Source organism: Mytilus californianus, unplaced genomic scaffold (genome assembly GCF_021869535.1).
Source record: "Mytilus californianus isolate M0D057914Y unplaced genomic scaffold, xbMytCali1.0.p SCAF_3, whole genome shotgun sequence".
Taxonomy (NCBI): Eukaryota; Metazoa; Mollusca; class Bivalvia; order Mytilida; family Mytilidae; genus Mytilus; species Mytilus californianus.
The window spans coordinates 56,790,360-56,801,234 of record NW_026262679.1 but is presented as its reverse complement, the minus strand read 5'-3'; the positions used below and the strand labels follow the sequence as shown (position 1 = coordinate 56,801,234).

The following is a 10,875-nucleotide window of genomic DNA, read 5'->3' as shown; positions in this document are numbered from 1 at the left end:
CGCAAGCATGTTCATCACCGCCACATTTTGTATGTGCATGTCCCAAGTCTACAGCCTGCACTCCGACAGTTGTTGTCGTTGGTCGCTGTCAATCATATATGTTTTTCGTTTATTGCTTTGTACATAAATCAGGCCGTTGGTTTTCTCGTTTGAATTGTTTTACATTTTTACAGGGACTTTTATGTCTTACTATACTGTATGAGTTTTGCTCATTGTTAAAGCCGTGCGGAGGCCTATATTTTTTTACGTCATTTGGTACTAGTGGATAGTTGTCTCATTGGCAATTTATTATGGTGAACAATATGACAGTATCAAAGAATGCGTGCAGTTTCTTAAAGTAAGCTCAAATTACTTGACCTGATGCCGAATATGACATTATGCCGACTTATGCACTCTAATATCGGTAGCCGTACTTCCGAGTGGATTTCATAAAACAACATCATACTTCAACGCAGTTATGCCAAGAATAAATTTGTACAGAATTTCTAAGCAGATAAAAGTGTTAGAAACATTTTAGTCTCGAACTTCAAATTAGAAAATCGATTCTCATCCTTAACTTTAGAGAATTATTTTCATTCCAAAATTACCACTCAAGGTACCAGCCTGGATCATGGCAAAGTCACCAACCGCGGCCACGTCTCAAGAAAGGAGTCCACTAGCGCATCTGATGGAGCATATGGAAATAAATCTAGAATAAGGTCAAAGAAAGGACCGCTTCACATGCTAAAATCCACCAGAACCAATGATTAAAATTTTCAACCTTTATTTGATCAAGAGAAAAAAGATTTGAAGGACTAAGTGAATTGAATAGGAGAAATGACCTATTAAAATGGATTCTTAGTACTATTCCTAATTGTGAAATAGACTGAGTTTCATAATCGAATCATAACGGTGATTTCCTCATTGACTAAACATGATCTCTATATTTGAGGGTCTGGATTTGTCCTTTATTGTCTCTTTAAACTTTAACTTTTTCACTGACCCTTTTTCGTTATTCTTTTTTTTTTAACAATTTTTCTATATTCTGCCGTGCGGAGCGAGGCGTAATTTTTTTTGGACGGGTTTTTACTAAAACTTAATATATTACGTCAGAGACATTTATAACATATATTTCATGTCTCTGATATCGTGAAAAACATGACATTTTTTTCATATTGTTGTCGATCTAAGGAGGGGACGTACGCCCTCTACGCCCAACCCCAGTGGGTCCACCACTCAACCTTTAATATATACCATTCGATGTATTTGTTAAAGTGATAATTACTTTAAGTGCATTTAGTAATCAAAAGTCGAAGCAACACATGCAAAAATAAATACGATCAACACACTGACAAATCCGTTTAATATCCAACAGTCGCACTCCTGAGAACTATCTTAATATATCCGGAAACTATTCATGTCTGAGTCCTGATCCTGTTTCGTGATGTAGAAAGGAGAAACACGTTTTCTTCATCTAAATTGTAAACATTGCATTTTTAAACAGTTTTTGATGGTATACAGCACAAAGAAAAGAACAGTATATCAACATTATGAAAAGGAGACATGTAATATTAAAATTAGGAAATAGTATCGAATGAAATGCATGAAAACACTCATCAAAGAAAATAGGGGGAGGGTGTCAGAAGTTATGGATATGAAACATCTAGCAGGCAATCTGTCAACTAAATTCGGGGGCGAAAGATGAAGATTTGTTTTGAATATGAACCCTGGTTTTCTCTAGATTGACGTGATTAGTCGAATTTTTAAACTTGCTGAATGTATTTTAATTTGTTCTACCTGGATACTCTGTTATTATCCCTTTTAGGATTCTGTGTCTGAAAATTGCTTTGAACTCAGATTCACTCCAAAAGGGAAATATATACTCTGGTTAATTTAGGTGCATTGTAGGTGTCAAATCTTCAGATGTCAGGGAAAGCCTCCAAGTCTTTTACAGAAGAACATGTCCAAGGACTCATCAAAATATCTTAGTGAAACCCCTGTTCTAATTGTCTGCTTTTTTCTGAAATAGACAAATACAGAAATAATCTAATCATACATTGTACATGCATGCTTTTTCCAAAATAGCCAAAGTACAGAAATACTGTATGCATTTACTGAAATATTCTAAAGTCTTGTCCAAATTTGCTATATTACATCATGTACATTGTGATTTTTTCAGCCAATAATAGTCAATTTAATACTTCTTCTCTTCTTTATATACAGAAAAATATCAACTGGTAGATGATTACTTTCTGGCGCATGCCTGGTTTAACAATATTGTTAATGATTAAAAATATATTTTTGATTTCATAATAATTTTTCAATTTTTATATATACAAATGTATATGTAAGTAATATTTTTCAATTTTTATTTTTAATTTTTGGTATAAGATAAAAACAAGATACATATTAAACATGTAGGTGTTTGTAAGTGTCAAGGAGCATCTCTCTAGTGAGTTTCTCCTTGAAGCACTCAGTAGTGGTGCTGCAGGCTATTGGTTCAGGTAATTTGTTCCAGTCTTTTATAGTTTGGCAGAAAAATGAAAATTTGTAACTGTCTTTGCTGCATCGAATTTGTCGGTATGTTTGTTCGTGGCTTGACCTGGTGTTTGATTTGCTTTTAATTAGTATGTCGGTATGTGGTATGGCAATTTTGTTGTTTGTTATTCTATGGAACATATTTAATCTGCTTTTGAGTCTCCTTTCTTGTAATGTTGGCCAGTGAAGTGTGTTTATCATGTTTGTTACACTTTTAATTTTAACATTGCACTTTTGCAGTCAAATGAAGATGATGGTCCAAAAGATGAAGTAGAACCATTAACAGAGGATGCTGTTCCAGAGAAAAAGACGAAGAAAATTGACAAAGGACAGTTATATAAACCACTATCCAGTGATGAACTTCATCAGCTTAAAGATGCAGAAAATTTATTCCATTCTAATGTTTTTAAACTTCAGGTTGTTTACATTTATCAGGAATTCCAATAATTTTGTATGAGATTTAGTTATCATCTTCAGTTTGGGCCAAGTGTTATTACATTTGATTTTTAGTATTGGGGACTATCAAGAAATTTTAAATGTACCTCTAGTTAGCATCTTGTCTTATATTACTAATAATTATCCTATTTTGTATTAAGGCCGTTCCATAAAAACGTACATGGGACCTAGGGAAGGCACATAGAAATCTAAACCATGTATGGGTGTAAATAGAATTGAGAATGGAAACGGGGAATGCATCAAAGAGACAAAAACATGAACAAAGAGCAGAAAACAGCCCAAGGCCTCCAATGGGTCTTCAGCACAGCAAGAAAATTCTGCACCATGATGCGGGCTTCAGCTGGCCCCTAAACAATAATGTATACTAGTTAGATATAATGACTTTTTTGTAAAGTGACTATGACCAAAATATATTGTAAAATTCTCGTATAGATGGTTATCCCATTTTTAAAGTGCCTTGTATGTTTTAATGGAATAGCCCCTACTAAAAGTTAGCGATATAACAAAAAAAAATAGTCAAGGCTTGCCACTCTGTTTGTAAGAAGAAAATAGAGAGATATGAAACAAATGTGGGGAGTCATTGAAATGCTGTCCCTCACTTGGTCAAAAGAAAATTTGAAAAAAATCTGGAATTGAAGCCAAACTATGGTATCCCGATGTAACTGTCTTTGATAGTAGGGGGTATTTGTTTTGGTCGGTTCGTCTATCCCGTTTCAGGATAAAAATTAGGTTTAAAGTATTTTACCATGAAACTTTGTATATTTGTTATAATGAGAACTTTTAAAAATATATGAAAATTAAGATATTGACCCAAATTTTGTAGTTCATTAATACTACAAGCAGGGCATGGTGTCCTATGGACTGAGTTTTCTGTTTAATTCTTATTTCATTGCATTGATGGATTTGTCTTTTTTTTCAGATCACAGAGCTGCTGAATGAAGTTCAGTTGAAAGGGAAAAGAATTTCAAAGATCAATGAATGTATCAAGGATTTGAAATCAATATTATTACACTTGCCAAGAGGAAAAGAACATGATGTAAGATTTTACAGAATAGAAATACAGTACACACAGGGTGGCTTAGTTCAAAAACACTCCAGCTGGTGTTGAGTGAATCACTGAAACGGGGTGATTGTTGGTGATTAAGTAAAAAAATCACTCCAACAGGTGTTGAGATAATCTCTGATTATAACATGGTTTTATATGTACTGGGCTCTTACGTCCTAGAGCCCCAATAATTCCTTTAAAAGGTCTTCAGATGTCAAAGCAGTTTGAAATTGAGACAAACAAAAACAGAGAATTTTAAAAGCTAAAAATTTGGGCTATAATTATATATAAGAGCTTCAATAATCTGGCGAGATAGTAGGTGCACAATAAGGGCAGGCTTGTTCTGCTCGGATGAAAAACACTGAATATTGCCCAGGGGTCAATTTCAGTAACGGTAAATATCCATAACCGAATGTGAAGCACTTTAGAGAAATATGGTTGTCTTAGATAATCTAAATGTATGATTTTAAAATATAGTTGAATTTTGTGAAACAATCATTGTGAAAAACAGAAAAACAGCTAAAGTATGAAAAGGGAGGCAAAAGATACCATAGGGATATTCAAACTCATAAATCAAAAACGAACTAAAAATGCAATGCCAAAAAACTAAAAAAAGACGAAAAGACAAACAACAGTACACAAAACGAAACATAGGAAACTACAGACTGAGCAACATGAACCCCACCAAAAAATGGGAGTGATCTCAGGTGCTCTGGAAGAGTACTTGTACAACATGTACGTTGTTCAATTTCTTTTGTAGCTTGGAGATTGTAGCTGGCTGTCTGACAAAGTAAAACTCCCTTTAATAGATCATGGGAGGATGATAAAGGGAAAATTTAAGTTCCTTCCTCCTATAGATGTGCAAGAGATTGGCAGTTTCTCTACTGGTACCTGTCTGCGACCAAATCCATCTGTGGATCTTCAACTGACAATTCCAAAGGTAATTTGATTCTTTTATAATATATGATTTCTTTTTAGACAAAGAACAGGGTGAAGTGATAGACCATTTTTATGCCCCCGCTGTAGCGGAGGGGGAATTAAAGTTTACCCTTGTCCGTCCGTCTGTAGGTATGCCCCAAAATTGGTTTCCGTTCTCTAATTTGTTTGCTTCAACTAAATGTCATGAAACTTATACGCAATGCTAATTACCACAAAACTCAAATCAAGTTCGAATTTGGGTGGCGTCACTTATACAGTTCTGGAGTTATGCCCCTTCATAAATGGAAAAATGCTGAATTTTACGTTTCCATTCACTTACTTTAGTGTGCCTCAACTTAATGTTATGAAACTTGTACACAATGTTTATTACTACAAAACACAGATCACATTTGATTTTGGGTGGCATCACTTTTACAGTTCTCTAGTTATGTCCCTTTATAACGCTATATGCAAGCAGGGGCATCATATGTGTCCCATGGACACATTCTCCATTTATTTTTCCTGATTTGGACACTTAGACTCAGAAATTTCCTTGATTATTTGATGTTCTATTGTTAACGGCATATATATTTATTTATAAACCATATATGCAAATTTCAGAATGCAGTGTTTTTGCTAAAAAAATCTATGTTTTACAAGTTCAGACTGTTAAAACTGATGCCCAGTGGTCTTAAATTTCTGATAAGGCAATGGACTCAGAATGATATTAATGTTTTATATTCAAATTTTGTCAAATGCCTCTTGGTACACGGTTCTTTGTAAATGAAAAGAGATGTTGGGGTATGCATCAACGAGACAGAATTTTTGACCTAATGACAAAAAACCAAACTAAAGAACATCTAGAAGTATGTTAAAATATTTAAATATTTAAATAGTCCTAGGTCTGGAAAAGTTATAAATAGATATAACAGACTATGAATGATCAGTCTTCAAAAACAGATGTGTTTAACATAAAAAACTCATTACCATATTGTAACGTTCCAGGGTTTTCGAGTCAGGATACCCGTGCTACTTATGTGGCCCTCTGATGAAGGAAGAATTAATAAAAATCATAATGGATGTTCATAAATTGTATTATTTTCTGCTTCAGTAATATGCAAAACAACACAGTGGTTGAGGGGCCTGATGGATTATTTTCGTTCTTCGTGATCGGCGCATTTTCGCTATCGTGATCCGTTTTTCTACAGATTTTTTTTTTTTTATATTTTCGTGATCCGTGATCATGGAATTTATTTTCTGTGAATCGTGATTGACCAAAAAATCAACTCGTGAATCGTGATGAGACCCCCCCATCAGGCCCCTCAGTGGTTCATAAAATATATGGCATGAAATTAAATACGTTAATATATAATAAGTAATACAGTAAGGTGCAGTACTTGCACAACGTTTAAAAAAACAATTGTTCTAGCACTCGGTGCAAGAAAATCTACTTGGGACACTGCATTCTAATACTCTGCATACTTAGTGCAGGAAAATCTGCCTGGTGCACTGCAATCAAATACTCAGAATACTTGGTGCATGGTTAGCGATTTACCCGAGAAAACAGTACATCAGATTTTTGATATGAAGACTTGGTTAATTATCAAGTCTATTAAATATTGTCACCAAGCACTCTTACTTGGTGCAGCAAATTATAGTTTGAGATATACTGCTAACGGCATGGAGGTTCTTTGAGAGAAGCTCCCAGTTAGAACATGCGTTCCGCAATTTATCCAAAAGCGTCGTTTACTGGTGACTTAATACACAAGTTATTCATAAACAAGAACAGGAACATATAACGTTACATTTGGCACGTTACATTAAAAGTAAACGTAAGCAAATACAAAACTGAACAATTACACTCATAAATAAAGTTGATTTGTAGGTTAAACAAAGTAATTAAATAATAATGGGTATAGTTAAGCTATTCATTCTGTAAAATATGGAACAGGACGCAACAATGAACATCTGCTAGTAACAAGTATGGAACGGAGACCACAGTGATAATATAAACACATCTATCTTATTTACACAAGTTAAACCACAGTAACAATATAAGCTTTCAAATCACCGGGGCGTAACACTATAGCTAAAAATATCCAATGACTAGGTTTCCTAATTTGGGTCATTCACATGAAAATGTGACAGGGTTATTAAACATAGATTTAAAAACAAATCTTAGTTGCTTTCACTTTTATGTTATTCACGAATATGGTGTTGATGTCAAATATTTTGTCATTTTTGCTGAATTAACAACTGTTTAGATTGTGAAGTTTAGGACTGTCACATTGTGTGGGTGCTTAGTTATGATCAGTTGTATGTAGATGTCTATTTTGATAAACTGATATTATTGAATTATTGCCTCCAATAATTATTACTCATCTTTTTATTGTCATATTTTTTTTTCTTTTTGTGTAGGAATTTTTCCAACCTAAAGATTATATGAATCACAGATACATACAGAAACGAGCGTTATACTTGTCTGTTATTGCATTGAAGTTACAGAAACAGGAATGTGTACAATATGTGAAGTTTTCCTATCAAAATGGGAACACACTCAAACCAATTCTTGCTTTAGATTATAAAGGTATTATGAATTAAAATATTTTCAAGGATTTAGATCACAATAAGATTGTTTTCAACACACATTTCAGGGGTAATGCTCATTGCCAGAATTTAATTTGCTGATTTTCTGGTGGCACTAAAATAGTGTCATTTATATTCTGTTATAACATTTTTAAGGGTACTTCATAATTCGTTATTTTACATAACATATATATCGCGAAAGGAAAGGCATGTTTCAAGTCTGTTTTAGAATCCATTTTTGCAACTGAAACTTAAAGAGAAAATACATTGCTTGTCCATTTTTATTTTAAACTTAGTGAAAAATAACAAACAACACTTTATAAATTTTACAGCATCTGAAGCCCTTTTCTTGATCTACCAATGATAGTGTTCAATGTTGTCAATTTAATGACATAAAGAAGCCCAAAATTTCATTATTTTATGAAAATACAAAAATGTACCTGGTAAACACAAATGTTCCCAAAATTATGTTAAATTGTAAAAGATACGCATACTTGTAGATGGTCCCTGATGAAAATTTTTTTTTACAGTTTAAAAAAACTTTTGAAACCAAAAATAAGCACTCCTTTATATTGTACGCTTTTACAAGAGGCCATCTATTTGTTTTTCTGGACAAAAACCATTAAATTATAGGTTTCTTTTTCTAAAAACATTATATTTTCATATAAGTAGTATTGAATTATAATTTTAATTCATATTAAATATTGCAGCTGATAATAATGATGATTTTGATAAATGGAAATTATTTTGAAATATTTTTGATATCAAATGTGATATTTTGTATTATTTTTGATATCAAATGTGATATTTTGTATTATTTCATTTGATATTGATATGGACTATTGATACTCAATATATATATTTTTTAGGAGAGGGCAAAGAGGTCACATTTCATCTTCATGTTTGTCCCCAAGAAGGAACATTCAAGTATAGTCGTTTCCATATCAACAAGAATAATGTTAGACGGTCATGGTTTAATGGCCAAGAATCAGAAGGTATATATTTCAGATCCAAGGGGTATTGTTGTAAAAATTTTAAAGTTTCAAATATCTTATTTTTTTAGCTCACCTGGCTCAAAGGGCCAAGTGAGCTTTTCTCATCACTTGGCGTCCATCGTCGTCGTCCGTAGTTGTTAACTTTTACAAAAATCTTCTCCTCTGAAACTACTTGGCCAAATTTAACCAAACTTAGCCACAATCATCATTTGGGTATCTAGTTTAAAAAATGTGTCAGGTGACCCGGCCAACCAACCAAGATGGCCGCCATGGCTAAAAATAGAACATAGGGGTAAAATGTAGATTTTGGCTTATATCTCTGAAACCAAAGCATTAAGAGCAAATCTGACATGGGGGTAAAATTGTTTATCAGGTCAAGATCTATCTGCCCTGAAATTTTCAGATGAATCGGACAACCCGTTGTTGGGTTGCTGCCCCCGAATTGGTAATTTTTAGGCGTCGTCGTCCGAAGACACATTGGTTTTCGCACTCTAACTTTAGTTAAAGTGAATGGATCTTTTTGAAATTTGACCATAAGGTTAAATACCACAAAAGGAAGGTTGGGATTGATTTTGGGGGTTATGGTACCAACAGTTAAGGAATTAGGGGCCAAAAAGGGGCCAAAAATAAGCATTTTCTAGTTTCCAGACAATAACTGTGGAACGGTGTATGGATCTCTCTGAAATTATACTACAAGTTTCCATACCACAAAGGGATGGTTAGGATTTGCTTTGGGGGGTTATGGCTCAAACCGTTTAGGAATTAGGGGCAAAAAAGGGGGAAAAACAAGGTTGTCCTGGTTAATGGACAAATACTTTAGTACAAAACATAATTTAAAGCAGTGTAAGGGAGATAAATCAAATACATCATTGAAATTATCTCCCTTACACTGCTTTTAAATTATGTATAAAGTAATGGTTAAAGAACAATAAAGATAATTTAATACAGTGTAAGGGAGGTAATCCAAATACAACGTTTTTGGTTACTTCCCTTACACTGCTTTTAAATTATGTTTAAAGAAATGCATATTTATAAAGGAAGACCAGTAAAAATATCTGCAAATGTTGCATTTTTTTTTTACAAAAAATCCATATGAAAGATTTGACACTATATTTTTAATTCTATTATAAAATAGATTAAGTTAGCACTAAGGTAAATTTAAATGGGTAATTATGGTTGCCAACTCCATTGGAAATTTGAATTGAGATTATGACCATATCTTGAGGGAAAGAATTTTTTGGGGGAAAAAAGGGGGGGGGGGATAAAAAGAAATTGTGGGAGGTCAATTTTTTCTCATTTCAGATTTCAGAAATTAAAAAGAATTATTCTTCAAATATTTTTTTTTTTTCAAATTTCAAATATTGAAAAATTTCAAGAAGTAATCTTTAATTGCACAGTATGGCGCATTAGATTTGTAAAATCTTTGACCACATTTATTTATTTGTTATGCCGAATCTAACCGTGTATTTAGATTTTTAATTTTGGGTCCAGTTTTCAAATTGGTCTACATTAAGGTCCAAAGGGTCCAAAATTAAACTTTGTTTGATTTTAGCAAAAATTGAATTCTTGCGGTTCTTTGATATGCTGAATCTAAACATGTATTTAGATTTTTGATTTTTGGCCTAGTTTTCAAGTTGGTCCAAATTGGGGTCCAAAATTAAACTTTGTTTGATTTCAACAAAAATTGAATATATGGGGTTCTTTGATATGCTGAATCTAACCATGTATTTAGATTTTTTATTTGTGGACCCCGTTATCAAATTGGTTCATATTAAGGTCAAAAGGGTCCAAAATTAAACTTTGTTTGATTTCATCAAAAATTTAATTATTGGGGTTCTTTGGTATGCCAAATCTAACCGTGTTTTTAGATTTTTAATTTGGGTCCCGTTTTTTAAATTGGTCTTCATTGAGGTCCAAAGGGTCCAAAATTAAACTTAGTTTGATTTTAACAAAAATTGAATTCTTGCGGTTCTTTGATATGCTGAATCTAAACATGTGTTTAGATTTTTGATTATGGGCCCAGTTTTCAAGTTGGTCCAAGTTGGGGTCCAAAATTAAACTTTTTTTGATTTCAACAAAAATTGAATATATGGGGTTCTTTGATATGCTGAATCTAACCATGAATTTAGATTTTTTATTTGTGGGCCCCGCTATCAAATAGGTTCATATTGAGGTCAAAAGGGTCCAAAATTAAACTTTGTTTGATTTCATCAAAAATTGAATTATTGGGGTTCTTTGATATTCCAAATCTAACCGTGTATTTAGATTTTTAATTTTAAGTCCCGTTTTTTAAATTGGTCTACATTAAGGTCCAAAGGGTCCAAAATTAAACTTAGTTTGATTTTAGCAAAAATTGAA

General features: G+C 33.0%; 1 protein-coding gene across 2 annotated transcripts in view; it reads left to right on the top strand.

The window, feature by feature from the left end:
- Positions 1-1,418: 1,418 nt before the first annotated feature.
- Positions 1,419-10,875, top strand: part of LOC127733013 (nucleolar protein 6-like) — a 73,393-nt gene continuing 63,936 nt past the window's right edge. For both annotated transcript variants that reach the window (XM_052242262.1, XM_052242261.1), the window contains exons 1-6: positions 1,419-1,544; positions 2,758-2,934; positions 3,893-4,009; positions 4,779-4,958; positions 7,355-7,523; positions 8,392-8,517. In XM_052242262.1, the coding sequence (XP_052098222.1) occupies positions 1,530-1,544; positions 2,758-2,934; positions 3,893-4,009; positions 4,779-4,958; positions 7,355-7,523; positions 8,392-8,517 (784 nt within the window). In that variant the 5' untranslated portion in view covers positions 1,419-1,529. The remainder of the gene's footprint in view (positions 1,545-2,757; positions 2,935-3,892; positions 4,010-4,778; positions 4,959-7,354; positions 7,524-8,391; positions 8,518-10,875) is intronic.